Here is a 15,656-nt window from a genome sequence, read left to right on the forward strand (position 1 = left end):
TACAAAAAATGATTAACTGAATTATACGGTAATATAAACTTGTAAATCATCATTCCATTTTAATCTTATAGTTGATGAAACCGAGTTTTGAACGTTCTCCATATACATCATCCTATATAAGTGTTACAATTTTTTTTTTTTTATTCTAATATAAGTGTTACAATTATGATGCCACTTTTTTAATATGTACAGCACACGACAGTGTTTGTTGAGAAAACATGGTTATTGGCCAGAAAGAAAGATCTTAATTTTTTTAAAATATATTATTTTTTGAAAGATATATTGTTTTAGTGATCTCACATATATCTAAAAAATTATGAAGTTGACTGCACTATGAATGTTCTTCGTCCGTTTTGTAAATGGTGAAAATAGTTGAAGCGCATCGAACGCCATGATAAATCTTGAGATTTGGAATAAAATCTTCGAGTTGCTTTTAAATTGTCGCCATTCTTTACATTCTAGGTATGTGTAGATATGTAGGAAACCCCACGTTGAGAGTAGTGGATCACATGCTTCCATTGAGAGTCATGTTATCAAAGTATCGAGTCTCTCCATATTTGGCTAAAGTCATCCCTTTCAATTTCACATATATCAATGAAATTGTCTAAACAAAAGGAGAAAGGAACCCTAAACACTGAAATGATATATAAAGACTAGTTTAATACATATATTTAATTTGAGTTAGATTTCGAAATTACCAAAATTAATTAATTTATTCTGTTTTTTTTACAGAGGAATTTGTTCTGATATCATAAATCGATCGATGATTTTTGTATTGCAGTATGGTAAAGGAACAAATTGGTGGTCTTTCCGGTGATAATGCTTTAATAATATTGTTTGGGGATTTGAGATTTTATCACATATTGACTGGGTCGGATGGGTTGGTTAACGTTATTATGTCTCACCTGTCATTCGTTATTGGTCGGAAGATGTGTATTTTGCTCAGTCCCCTACATACATGCTACATCATATAGAAATGTTTCAAACCATTCGAAGTGTGGTAACTTGTGTGAGTGTGTACATATATGCCTGATTTATATGAAAAAGTTATTCATCAAAACAATCATAATTCATTGTGAGTCTTTAATTATCTTTTATGAATGTTGGTGTTTAACCCGTACTCTCTAACACTTGCACACATACCCGCCACATCGAACACGTTTTTATATCGTGGAGAAACATTTTAGAATTTTTATTTCGAAAATGGTAGAATGATCAAGATTTATATCTAGAAATTCTAGTCTCTAAACCCCCAAAAGCAAGTGCTACATCATAAAATTATTTATAATAAAATACGATATATTTAGATATTGATTGATTGATCATGGACGGAACTGAAAAAGTGTAAAGCATAACTAAACAAATAAGGTCGAAGGAGAAGCCAAAATAGAGTTATGTTCTGTGAAAAAGAAGAGGTTGCAAGCCTAAAAGAAGGTTTAAAGAGATGAGTTTGCGCCTACCAACGACGAAGGAATGAAGATACGTTTGCTTTACAATTAAATAAAATTTTATAAAAAGGATGTTGTCTTGTTTAGCTGTTCGTCGACTTCTACATATTCATTTTAATAGATAGAGGAAACTGAATAGTTTGGTATGTTTGTAAAACAATCACATTTTGCACGTGCTTAAATTAGAGGGAGACAAGTTGTGGTAGAGATGGGCTCACTTTGATGTAATGAACCGCCGTGTTGCTAGAGATGTCGGTAAATGTTGCCTTCGCAAGTCTTATCATGTGCCCTCGAATAAGGCGTTCACACTTTGATATTTTATATTAGAAAATACAAACAATAATTTGGTGACATGTCATAATAAAAAAACATGTATTGTTTGTTTTTCCAACTTGCAATTCGTTGATTAAAATTCAGAATACTAGTCTAGTGCTAATCAAAAGGCAACACCTAACACATGAGAAACATAATCCTAAAAGTCGACAAACAACGTAGTATATGATTAAAACGAATTATACGTTATCCGGAAATCTGTTATTAAATGAACTTAATCAAATGATCTTATGTGCTTCAGAAAAAAAAGAAGGAAAAATCAAATGATCTTATGTATGTACCTACATATTGGAATATTATGTTCGTTGATATGAATTGTTAAAGGAAAAATGCAATTAAAATTTAACAGTTAGTTTTTGTAAATGTAGGATTAGTAAAAAGAGAAATCTAATAAACTGTATTTCTGGTTCGAGAAAAACCAAAAATAAAGTTAATAATTCTGTATAATACAGTTACACTTTATCCAAAAATTGATAGTTCTTTCTCTTTTACCGCCATTCTCTTATTTTTTTGGTACGACCGTCAACTCAGCCAATCTTCTTCTGCTTCTCATTTTTATCGACGAAAGGAAAACTGATATCATCTGAAAAATCTTCCGGTAGAATTATGATCTTGAAAAATATCTTCTTTTCTTTTTTCTAGTGTTGAGCGCGTAATTCAGCTCAATTAAACAATGTATATACTCAAAGAATTGAGTTTTAGTAAATAGTAAGTTTTATAAACAAAGTTTCTTATTTTTTCTTAGGAATATCAGTTAAAAAGTTTCTTCTTTTACTCAAATAATTAAGACACAAGAAATTTCAAAAGTGATTAACACTATATTTAAATTAAATATTTTTGAAATCTTAATTTAATAACACCATATTTTAAATTATATAATAATATTTTTACAATAAACTACAATTTAACATCATTAGATTATAAAATATAATTTTGAATTATTAATTGAATAACAATAAACTAGTGTTAGATTTAAAATTTTAAAATTCATTATTGAATACGAAGTCAAATTGTATATTATGTGCTGTGGTGGTATTATAAAGCTAAGATGGTGTGACTAAATAGATGATCCGTTTGATTAGATAGTTTGAACTTTGAAGTGTTATATATAGTCATGGGAAAACAGAACATTTCTTGTAAATTGTTTCCAGTCCTTGTCTAGACAATATCTTGAATTAGAAGTGAATATATGTTTTTTTTTTGTTTTGGCCTGCTATTGTGTGATGTTCTTGTGATGTTCAGTGTTAAAACTCCTTTTTACTAAATAATTACATAAATAAACCTGTTTAAAAAAAAACTGTATATGCATACTTCCGCAAATCAGGCCGCAACGTGTCTTAATGGGCCTAGTTGTTGACCGAATTGTTAGAGATCAAATAGGTGGGAGATATTTGTTAATTAATTTTGGGCCCTAGTTTTTCCTTCTCTAAACAACTAGAGTTCAATTTCAGATTTATTTAGTTCCAGTTTTCCAGTTTTTTTTTTTTTTTTGTTGCTTACAAGTGACGCTAGCTGTTGATCAAAAAAAAAGAAAAAGAAAAGAGACGCTAGCTAGAACCTAATAATCAACATTATAAATATCAAACCATAGGAGGATCCTAACGAGTTCATCAAGTCAACCTCAAAGAAACAAAAAAAAGAAGAAGTGATCATGCAAAACAGAGTATTTTACTACCCCGTTAGTTTCTCACCGCGCCTCCGTTCGAACTGCCGTTTCTCCATCACGCTAAAGACTTTCCGACGAGATGTTTACCGTCACACCACCGGTAAAGAACGACTTTTCGGACAAACGCTGCTGGACCCTCCGCTTCCGCTCAAGTTCGATATCCCTTCGAAACTTCTAGCATCCGGCTCCGCGGAGACATGCCTCCAACACGTGTCTATTGTTCTGAAGCACGTTGAGACAAGGGTTCTTGAAACTGTGGTTTTGTACGCCATTCAGCTCTTCGGGGAAAGCCAAGGGAGAACGTTCGAGCTCCAAGCTAATGCGGAAGATGTCGAGTTGCACTTGATGGAAGAGAGTAAAGGCTGGACAACTCGTGTCCCGACCAAGTCGATTGATGTTTCGGTCAAGGAATGTAGTATCTGCATTGAGGATCTATCTGACGTGGACGAGGAATCTATAGTGTTACACGACTGTTCTCATGTGTTTCATAAAGTTTGTCTTTTGCAGTGGATTTGGAGCAAAAGCTCTTGTCCTTTGTGTCGTCATCCTATTTACTGTAGAAAACCAAAACCTTAGGTTTTTCTTTTCCTTTTTCTTTCTTTTGGAAGTTTTTTTTGGGAAATTTTTCTTTGGAAGTTGTCCCAAAGAAACGTATTTAATTGAATATGTGATTATTGTTTATTAATTTGTTTTTTTCTATCTCATTGGTTGAGTCTCTGGTATAAATACTCGATGAGTTCGCACTTTACGTTTTGTTTCATTATCTGATAACCTAACCATGAGATTATCAAATACTATTAAGAGAAAACAGAGAATTAATGTGAACCGAATTGTTTTAAGTACATCAAGGAGAAAACTCATAGTAGTTTAAGTTACCAAAATACAAAAATTAATTTTGAAGATGAATCATGCAAGAGTAAATAGATACCTCACTTGTGTTTTAAGTATATGACTATATGGCTAGCTACTCATCAACCTATAGTTGGTGCTATTTTGGAGAGTCACATTAAAGAACCGAACCTGAACCCTTTTTTGCTTCGCATCTGCCAAGGCTGGAACTTTTCTTCAAACCATGATACAGACCATGACGGGAGAATCATTTTGCTCTGGAGACCCCCTGCCTCTCTTCAAATAATCCATCAATCAAGCCAATCTCTTACCTGCAGTGTCTCTATTCCTGGAGCGTCAGACTTCTTCTTCACTGCTGTGTATGCTTTTAATGGCAGGGAAGAACGAAAACCTTTATGGGAAGATCTTAAGGAGGTCCAAACTACACACTATCTGGAATCGAGATGCTGGATCGTCGGTGGGGATCTGAATCAGATTCAGCATTTCTCAGAGCACTCATCACCCACGGTGGACCACCTAACTCCAGACATGATTGACCTTTCTGATACATTCATGGAGTTAGGACTGAAAGATCTTCGATTTCAGGGTAGTTGTCACACTTGGACAAACAAATGCCCTACTACTCCAGTGACGAAAAAACTTGACAGAGCTCTGATAAATGAACCGTGGCTTGATTGCTTCCCGGATAGCTCAGCAACCTTCCTCCCTTATGAATTTTCAGACCATACCCCGTGCCTCGTTAACTTAGCTACCCCTCTTCCCCATACTGGTACCCGACCCTTTAAATTCCTGAACTTTCTTTTCAACCACCCTCTTTTCCTGGATTCGGTTGAGACAGCATGGATTCTTAGTGGATTCGGTTGAGACAGCATGGATTCTTAGCCTATAAACTCAAACAGATAAAAAGAGCGTTAAAAACACTAAACAGAGAGAGATTTTCAGACATTGAAAAGAGAGTTAATGTTACTAACGATTTGCTTAAAGTGTTGCAGGTAATATCCATGGAGGAACCAACTTCTGTAAACTTTGAGGCGGAACGAGCAATGCACCATAAATGGACCTTTCTACGAGGGATTGAGGAGGCGTTTTTCAAGCAGAAATCTAGGATTAACTGGTTGCACCTGGGCGATCAGAATACTCTGTTTTTCATGAAGGTGGCAGCAGCGAGATACTCTTACAATGCCATAAGATCCCTTCTGCTTCCTACTGGCATCCTCATCACTGATCCAGAACAGATTTGCCAAATCGCTGTTGATCATTTCATGAGCATCCTCGCCCCAGCTTCTCTGCCTCAACTATCATCGTCATTGCTCTGGTTCCAGCAGTTGTTACCATTTCGCTGCTCCAAGAAGCAATGTGAGTTAATGGCTGCACCCCCTTCTGAACTGGAAATTGCAACTACGCTCCTCAAACTCAACCCGAACAAATCACCTGGCCCTGACGGTTATACTTCTGCCTTCTTTAAGTCGGCCTGGCCTATCGTAGGAGAGGAAACAACTACAGCAATATCCCAGTTCTTTTCCTCAGGTTTCCTGCCTTCGTCTGCTAACTCCACGATCTTGACTCTAGTACCAAAAAAGCCAGGGGCGGCAGCGATCTCCGACTACAGACCCATCTCATGTTGTAATACTACCTATAAAGCCATCTCCAAAATCTTGGTGAAGAGGCTCAAGACAATCCTTCCTGATGTCATCCTGCCCAACCAAACTGCATTCGTCAAAGGTCGTCTGCTGATTGAGAACACTCTCCTTGCATCTGAAATAGTTCAAGGCTATCATCGTGAGGGAGGCCCAAAAAGAATAACAATAAAAGTTGACATTGCAAAAGCCTTTGACACAATCAGGTGGGAGTTTATCTTTCAGTGCCTTCGCGGTATAGGATTACCTGATCTGTTCATCAGATGGATAGAAGCCTGTGTCTGTACTACATCCTTCTCTGTTGGGTTCAACGGTTCAGTACACGGATTCTTCAAGGGTAAACGTGGACTCCGCCAAGGCGATCCGCTTTCACCCTACTTGTTTGTCTTGGCCATGAACTGCCTCTCTCTATCCCTAAACAAAGCAGCTCAAAGGGGTGATCTTCGCTATCATTCAAAATGTGCAAGAACAAGTCTTACTCACCTTTGCTTTGCTGACGATCTCCTTATTTTCTGTGATGGGAGTTTGGACTCTGTTAACTGCATCTTGGAGATTTTGCAGGAATTTGAAAGTCGATCGGGCCTAGGCATTAGCTTGCAAAAAACGTCATTGTTCACTGCAGGACTTAAGAATCACGAAGTCGAGACAATCAAACAAGCTACGGGTCTTACATCTGGAACGCTGCCGGTCAGATACTTGGGAGTACCTCTGTGCACCAAGAAGCTTTCGTTACTCAACTGTGCTCCTCTGCTTCAGGCCATCAAAGCTAAATTTATGTCGTGGACAGTGCGCTCTCTGTCATTTGCAGGAAGGCTCCAGTTGATATCAACAGTCATCTCAGGACTTATCAATTTCTGGACCTCTGCATATATACTGCCGAAAGCTTGTCTATCAGAAATCGACTCTCTCTGCGCTAGATTCTTGTGGAAAGGGAAATTAGACGGAACTGGTGCTTCAAAGGTTGCTTGGGACAAAATCTCGACACCAAAAAAGGAAGGAGGGCTGGGACTAAAGAACTGGGTCGTGTGGAATAAGGCTTGCGCTATGAAGCTAATCTGGATCCTGTTCTTCAAACCGGATTCGATATGGGCTTCATGGTACATTGTGGAGGTTCTCCAAGGAGACATCAATAATTTCTGGGTAATAAACATAAGGCAAAAGAATTCTTGGTTAGCAAACCAACTACTGCTGCTTAGGGATTCAATGTATGAGTGGATTAAACTGCGAGTAGGAAATGGAGAAACATGCTACTACTGGTCAAGCAATTGGTCCCCATATGGGAACCTGAGAAACTACCTTCAAGGAGAGGGATCACACCGATTCGGAATTGCCAGCAACGCAACACTAGCTGAACTGTGGGAGGATGACTCTTGGGACTTGCCACCTGCACGATCAGAGAACCAGGTCAACATTCAAACTTACATATCCACAATTACACTCAATGATACTAGAGACTACTATGAATGGCTGCCCAATGGAAGAAAGTCCCTTACTTACTCTTCTAGGATTACTTATGATGCCTTGAGAACTGCTCAACCTTCTGTGTCTTGGTATCGAGAGGTTTGGTTCTCTGCAGGGATTCCAAAGCACCGGTTTATTACTTGGCTGTTCGTATTGGATAGATGCCCAACTAAAGACAGGATGGCGAGCTGGGGCATTCAAGTTGACCAGACCTGTATGCTCTGCAACTCGGCGCAGGATTCAAGGGATCACTTGTTTTTCTCTTGCGGTTTCACTAGGGATATCTGGAGCTCCTTAACAAGCAGATGCTCCACGTTTTCCCCCTCTTCGAATTGGAATGATGTGCTTGAGGCTCTCCGATCTCCGGCCTTAAATGCTCACTGGCGTCTCCTTCTGCTTTTAATCTGGCAAGCAACGATCTACTTCTCATGGTCAGAGCGCAACTCGCGTATTCACAGAGCAACCTTCCGCCCCCCATCATCGATCCAGCGGGAGATAGAAGTCACGATTCGTCGTAAGATAGCTGCGATTCGATTCTCTGATCCAACACTCTCATCGGCTTTGTTCCAGGCTTGGATGGCATAGCTCTCTCCGTCGTTTGGTTCTCTCAATTGCATGTCGTTTGGAATTGATTCTTCTGTGATTTCGTAGCCTGGCAAGCGAAGAAATCGGTCAGCCTATTGGACCCAAATGGGGTTCGGGTTTGGTTCTTGTAAAATGGGCTCTTGCCCACTAAGTTAAGCTTTGTAAAACTTTTGGGTCTCATGCATTTCAATAGAATATAATTTAGCAAAAAAAAAAAAAGTATATGACTATATGCCGATGAGATGGATCGTTAAAGAGTAATAGGCACGTCACTTGTGTGTTAAGTATGATCACCACCTCATATGGTCATATCTAAATTATTTTAACAAGAACCAAACATGGCTCCAGTTTCATATATTTTTTATCCTTTTTTTTTGCTAATTTAAGGTTAAAAAGCAACCAGAGACTACAATTTTTCCAGCTTTGTTTTAAGGTTTAATATTCAATGAAAGCAACACAAAAGGAAATGCATAGTGCGTCTGATAGATAGAATTAGAAGAACATTATAAGCTAACCACATGCATGCAGCTAGCAACAGAAACCCTCAGAAGTCTTTCTTCCTCTTACTCTAAAACTGGAACCAGACTTGGAACAAATACATAAACAAACTTACGATCGCAACCCTGACACTACAAGAAATAGTTTAATTTCTGACCTTTAATTTAATTAGAAAATGGTCAGAAACACCATATTGTGACCACTTATTGACCATGTAAAATCGTCAGAAAAGCTCGTTCAGAAATTAACAATGATCAGAAAGTGGTCAGACAATTTTGACCATATTAAAAGGTCAGGAATGTCGTCAAAAACAAACATCAGAAAATTTTGACCATATTAACACTGGATTTTAATTAAATATTTTGAAATCTTAAATGAGTATCACCATATTTCAAATTATATATATAACCAAAGATTTACAAATACGGACAAAGTCATATCGACGAAGATTTTGTGAAGAATATTGATAATCTGATGCGTGCAAATTTTGTGCAAAATCGGATTTGTGAAGATTCATGTTATAAACAGATCCGTGCAAAAATCGTGCAAAACATGCTATTGAAGATTCGAGGAAGAGTTTTTCTTGGAAAAAGTTTTGGATTCAAAGACTACGAACAAGATTCGAGGACGAATCTTCTCCAACCCGAAGAGAATGATGTAGATAAATATATGAGATATTTCCATATATTTATTACTGATTTATTAACTATTTTTGATAATTATCTTTATTGTTTGGGTTTTTATGGTTTTCTTATATAAAGTTGTTTAGGCTTAAGTTTGTATTCAGTTTTTGATTGATTAATAAAGTTGAGAGTTTTCTCTTTTGTTCCTTGTTTTCGGTAGATCATTGGTGATCTTAACGAATTTAAGAAGACATCGATCTTAGGTATTCTTAGACTAAATAAGATCTTTGTGATTATCTTAGTTTTCCGGGTATTCTTAGAATCAACGGATCTCTAGTTCTATCCTCTTAAGGCTTCCGCTACATCAGTAAGATTCCACTTAATCTTCTCCAACGAGACGTGGGGTGGAGGCGGGGGTGGTGCGGATCTGGGTGTGGTTGAGCTACGGAGACCACCTCTACGGCGTCGTGGACGGGACGAAGAGGGAGTCGAAACGTCAGACATTTTAGTACCTGCTAAGATATAATAATTAAGAAATTTGAAACAAAGGAAAAAGGAAGATAGAGAGAAGGGGGAAGAAGATAGGAGTTGAGTATTTTAATTTTGTGTTCGAGTGAAGAGAGGAAGAAGAGAGAGGTTGCTATATAAAAGAAAACTAAAGGAGCCGATAGCAAAACTGAGGGCAGTTAGGTGTAGTACTATATTAAATGTTTTGTATGTTTCCACCAACTTTTTAAAGTGAATTCAATGAACCAAACTCCCTCACATCAAATTTAATTTGAGTGTGGTACATAAAGATAAAATCTAACAAAAATATTGTCCAAAAAAAGAAAAAGAAAAATCTAACAAAAACAATTGCATAACATCAAGTACGACAATCATGCATGTCAAAACATAATGAAATATGTATGACATTATACAAATATGCATGTGTGAAAAAAAGAGAAGGCACAGCGCCCACTGAAACCAACAGATACGGTCATCGCTAGTTAGTGCAATTCTGAAGATGGAGAGAGTTTACGAAGCAGAACATAATGAAAGTTGTTTTTTTAATGAAAGTTGTCGAGGAGCTAGTGTTACAAAGAATGAATATATGAGGAAATGCAATTTGAGCTTGATAAATCACATAAGAGATGGTTTGGGTAAGAACTTTACATAGTGATAGTACTCTCTCAATTTTTCTAGTATTGTGCATGGGATCATCTAATCTAGTCACATGCACATATTATCTTAGCCTCTTATAGTATAACAACACATAATATACAACTTGACTTTGCATTATAGGGGTGTTATTCAGTGATGAAGTTTTAGAAGAGTTTAAATCTTATAGGTTACGAAAATTCAAAAGTCATGATGAATAACACTTCCTTATGAATTGCTTTATTAATATAGGTAGGAAGCTCTTAGTTTGGTAAATATCCGTTTTCAAATGGATCAGAACCCTCAAGTTCTTACAAAGGTTGCTTGATATCCACGATTTTGTATGCGACAGTATATCTCAGTGACAACTACAATATATTGAAGTTTACTGATGAATTAAGATATGATCAAGACTTTGAGATATATGAGTTCGAGTCTTAGCTCTAGAGAATTCATAATTTAATGTAGTAACTCAAAAGGGTGAGTTATATATTATACATTTAATTAAATTAAAAATCCGGACGTAACGCGAAAAAAATCCCTAGTAGTAAATGATAACAAGATTTTTAAATTAAATAATTCAGTATGTAACTTTTATAGATATTTTATAATTTCAAACATTCAAAATTTTAATATTTTGCACCTTGTATTATTCGATTATAAGTTCCTTGATGCTTTAGTATAGATATTTCTCACCTATATTTGATCTTTGACTAATGGGTCAACAACTAGGCCCACTAAGACATCTTTCTGTTTAGTTTGTGTGTGTTAACGAGTTTAGAAACAGAGAGGGTTTGGTTCAACCTCAAATTAACAGAGAAAATATAGGAACGTGTGAAAGATAAAGAAAAAGGAAAAATGGCAAATTAGCTCGTATAAATAAATATTTGCTCCAAAAAAAAAGCTCGTATAAATAGAAGTTTAGGAAAGAGACAAAAAAAAACTACCTTTTTTGTTACCTAAAGAAAGGAAATTTGACTTTTTCTTTTCTCTACTAGCGCCTATATAATAGAGATTTGGTTGTGTCTCTTCGTGCAACCTACTAACTAACTAGTTTTGCTGATGGCTTCTTCAAACCCTTCCTGGTCGCGGCTTCCTTTGGCGTTGTTAGAAAATATACTTCTCAGGATACCGGTCGAATCTTTGGCACGATTCAAGTCCACATGCAAGGAATGGCGTGGTCTCCTTAGACGACAAGACATTCATCTACAAACACTTGGATCTCTCCCGTGAAGGATTCATACGAATCATTGATCATAACTTGTATCAAGTCATCAATCTTGAGACCCTATCCCTTTCGAGACTACAAGGTCCATCTAAAATTGGTTCAATGATTCACTGCGACGGATTATTGCTATGTAATATTGAACGAGAGAGAAAACTCGCAGTCTGGAATCCGTTTTTGGGCCAATTCAAGCGGATCAAACTGTCTAGTTCTTACGCACGGTTTGATATCTACGGTTTTGGATACGACAATGTGTCCCGTGACAACTACAAGATCTTGAGGTTTAAAAGAGAAAAAGGATGTGAAGAGGTTGAGATATATGAGTTCAAGTCACAACTCTGGAGAAGTGTTGACTATTCATTGGCTTATTCTTGGTGTGCATGGAGGGACCAAGCTATGTCTATGAATGGAAACATGTATTGGATCGTTGAAAGGGAGAATGATAACTCCAAAACTTACTTCATCCAGTCTTTTGATTTCTCCAAAGAGGTATTCAAAGAAACATGCTGTATTCCCTTTATAAATCACAATGATTGGCCGCCGCCACCCCGATCAGGTTTGTCGCCACGCCTATCAGGTTTCGGAGGAGATAGGCTTTCTTTGTTAGCTCAACAGAGATCTGGGGAGATTCAGGTTTGGGTTACAAACAATATTGTGACTGATGAGGTTGTCTCGTGGAGCATGTATTGTAATGTGACTCCTGATTTCAGGATATTAGGCTCTCATCCAACATACTTGATCCACCATACCGATAGGGTCAAGTTATGGTTCCGCCATACCGATAGGGGGGTCAATTTATGGTGTTCGGAAAAAGATGAATGTATCTACACCAGCGTTTACGAAATAGGAGAGGGTGAGGTCAAGAAACAAGTTGAGACAGAGCGATATGGGCGGTATGAACGCCTTGACGTTCGTGAGAATTCTTCTGCATTTGTACCAAGTCTGGTTCCGGTCTCAAAGCAAGAGGAGACTTCTGAGGGTTGCTCTTGCTAAGATTTCATGCATGTTTTGTTCTTCTAATTCTGTCAGATGCAATATGCATTTCATTTGGTGTAACTTTCATTGAATACTAAGCCTTAAAATAAAGCTGGAAAGTGGAAAGATTGCAGTCTCTGATTTATTTTTTAACTTTAAATTATATAGCAAAATAAAACGAAAAAGAGAAAAAAAAGAAAGAGAAGACAATAAACTGGAGCCATGTTTGGTTCTTGTTAAAATCATTTATGACCATATGAGGTTGTGATCATACTTAACACACAAGTGGCGTATCTATTACTATTGAATGATCCATCTCATCAGCATATTGTCATAAGTGAAGTATCTATTTACTCTTGCATGCTCATCTTTAAACTGACTTTTTGTATTTTGGTAGCTTAAACTAGTTTGAGTTTCTGCTTGAAGTTCTTAATTAATACAGTTCGGTTCACATAGCTATAGGTTCTCTATTTTCTCTTGGTGTTGATGATCTCATGGTGTTACTCGGTCCAAATCATTATTAACAAAATCAAAGCCTCTTTCTGGATCAGAAGTATGAAATCAAAAGGAGACATCTTTTCAAATTCGTGTATCCATCCCTCTAGCCTTGTTCATGAGTAAAGGGATGGGAGATTAAAGAAATGGCGAAGAACGAAAACTTTTATTAGATTATTAAGTTGGTACTTAGGTCATTAACTGTATGTGCGTTAACGAGTTTAGAAAAAACAAGAACAGAGAGGTTTGGTTCATTAAGGTAGACAGAGTAAGTAGAGAGCGTGTGAAAAGAAAAAGAAAAGAAAAAAGCAAACTATCTATGAGGCAATTCTGACTTTGGGGAAGTTTACGAAAGAGTCCAAAACCTACATTTTTGTTTTTAAGAGAAAAGCAAATTTTACTTTTCTTAGTAATAAACTAGCTCGTATATAAGGAATTGTGATCGTCTCTTGGTGCAACCTAGTTTTGCTGATTGTTTTCATGGCTTCTTCAAGTCCTTCCTGGTCTCTTCTTCCTTTGGAATTGGTAGAAAATATACTTTGCAGGATACCGGTGGAATCTTTGCTACGACTGAAGTCCACATGCAAACAATGGTTTGCTCTTTTAAACGACAAGAGATTCATCTACAAGCACTTGGATCTCTCCCGTGAAGGATTTATAGTACTAATTCAATGATTCACTGCGACGGATTATTGCTATGTGAATTAATGGATATAGGTATGGGAAGAAAGTTCGCAGTTTGGAATCCTTTTTTGAGCCGAGTCAAGTGGATTGAAACCTCTGAGTTCTTTCCCAAGGCGTTATCAGAATATCTACGGTTTTGGATACGACAATGTATCCCGTGAAAACTACAAGATCTTGAGGTTTAGTTATGAATCAAGAAATTATGGCGATAGGTCGGCTGACATAGATAGCATGCGATTGGGATTACTAAACTTGTAAGCGTAACAAAAACAATAAACATTATTCAATCTTTCTTCTCTCTCAAAGAAGAAATATTAAACAGCCCTAATAATTAAGTCATAGCTTGGGAGATTAATTATATATAAATTTAGCAGTTGCGGGCGAGGTATTCAAGAGCCAATTCGCGTGGACTCTTCCCTGACATCAGCTCGGTCATCGCTGGCGGTAAAACCTTCACGGTTACTGTCCATCCTTCCACGTCAGTCCCGTTGAGTGCGAGTGCCTTCTCTTCTGCAAATTCTCCACGGAGAGTCACTGTAGTACATCTACAATCATAAGCAAAAACAGTTTGTTAGTAAGGAAATAGTTAACTTGAATAAAAAAAAAAAAAGAAAGACACAAACCTATTGCTGATAGCATTGGTATCAGGATGTCTGGGCACATCCACGTACTCAACCGTTCCACAGGATCCAAAATGTTCCTCAAGTGATCTGTCGAGATCAACAGGATCGAGTGAAAGATCATATCCCTCCACGCTAATACGAACCCTAAAAAAAAACGCAAGCAAGTTCAGTACACATATAATTTAAAATGTAGTTGTAAGAAATCCAAAAAAAAAAAAAAGAATCTTACATGTTTTTGACATACAAGTAATGAGATTCGATAAAACACGGCAAGTCTCCAGTATAGGCATCTGATAAAACATAAAGAAGAAAAAACAGCTACGAAGTTAAAAACAAAAACAAAATGAATCATAATGCAAAGTAAAGTATTGTAAAAAAACAGAAACCAAACCTCGGAGACAAGGGTACTCCTAGTTGAGGTACCGATCTCCTCAGGAAGAGCAATTTGTGTAAAGACAGGGAAGAAGGTTTGCTTGCTGCTTCCCACCTCATTGACCTCGTCCTCCACTGCAAGGTAAGCCACTGTGGGAATTTCCGATGTGGGAGTTTCTGAACGCATGACGTCAATAGTGAGGAACAATGGATCTTGAACATACCTGCAGAAATAAAAAACAATGAAGCTTCTTCAGACAAGTCAACAAAACATAAAGAATGATTTAAGTTAGAAACTAACTCTCTGAACACAGCGTGCATATCCAAATTGTTCACATGAGGTTCAGGGCAGGTGCTGTACCAACCAACCACATCCTCATGACGACCATTGATGCTCTCCAACATACGAAACATTGACTTGTGGTGAGTCTGATCAAAAGACCATATAGGATCCTCCTTGAAAAGCACTACAAATCCATATGCAAACAAGTCATACGCAAGAAACAGGCAATAAGATGGAAGTTAGGGAGATGAGGCGAACCTGGGTAGCTGTTGGTGACACTAACGACACCACGGTAACTCCTGCCGAGAAGAACACCGACCCCACGCCTTCCCGTTTTTTTAACGACCCAATGGTGCTTGTGGAAGATATTACGCAACACAAGTGGATGAACGACCACCTTCTCGATCATCATCACTGGTAACTCGATTTCACTGCGGAACTTCCGATCTGCTTTTTCCAAGACGTGCGTTTCAAGTTTGCTTCTTCAACTCCTCTGCCCTATTTCTATTCTCTAGTTTCTTTTTTTCTCTTTTATGGGCCGGACTTGTTTCGGTGGCCCATTCGATTTTGGTCCGGGATGATTTGGATTTTTGGTGTTGTACTCATAAGTATCATTTGGTTTTTACTAATTATCGGATTAGATTCGGTTTGGTTCCTTTTAGGTTATGTATAAATTATTTATAATCATATTCACTAGATCTATTTTAAAATTTACAAAATAAAAAATTAAAATATATAAATTATTTACAGATCTAATTA

General features: G+C 37.2%; 3 protein-coding genes across 3 annotated transcripts; 2 read left to right on the top strand and 1 right to left on the bottom strand.

Moving 5' to 3' along the window:
• Positions 1-3,323: 3,323 nt before the first annotated feature.
• Positions 3,324-4,049, top strand: LOC108834335 (uncharacterized). Its single transcript, XM_018607676.2, has one exon. It carries the CDS (start codon positions 3,433-3,435, stop codon positions 4,021-4,023), a length of 591 nt encoding a protein of 196 aa, XP_018463178.2. The 5' UTR covers positions 3,324-3,432; the 3' UTR covers positions 4,024-4,049.
• A 7,521-nt stretch (positions 4,050-11,570) lies between these two features.
• LOC108845674 (putative F-box protein At1g77650) lies at positions 11,571-12,458 on the top strand. The gene has a single exon (XM_057006498.1). It carries the CDS (start codon positions 11,571-11,573, stop codon positions 12,456-12,458), a length of 888 nt encoding a protein of 295 aa, XP_056862478.1.
• A 1,402-nt stretch (positions 12,459-13,860) lies between these two features.
• On the bottom strand, positions 13,861-15,618 carry LOC108846870 (26S proteasome non-ATPase regulatory subunit 7 homolog A). Its single transcript, XM_018620056.2, has 6 exons — positions 15,156-15,618; positions 14,916-15,081; positions 14,634-14,838; positions 14,472-14,532; positions 14,243-14,386; positions 13,861-14,164 (listed from the first exon to the last, which is right to left on the bottom strand). Exons 1-6 carry the CDS (start codon positions 15,307-15,309, stop codon positions 14,151-14,153), a joined length of 744 nt encoding a protein of 247 aa, XP_018475558.2. The 5' UTR covers positions 15,310-15,618; the 3' UTR covers positions 13,861-14,150.
• Positions 15,619-15,656: the final 38 nt, after the last annotated feature.

Source organism: Raphanus sativus, chromosome 3, assembly GCF_000801105.2.
Source record: "Raphanus sativus cultivar WK10039 chromosome 3, ASM80110v3, whole genome shotgun sequence".
Classification (NCBI taxonomy): Eukaryota; Viridiplantae; Streptophyta; class Magnoliopsida; order Brassicales; family Brassicaceae; genus Raphanus; species Raphanus sativus.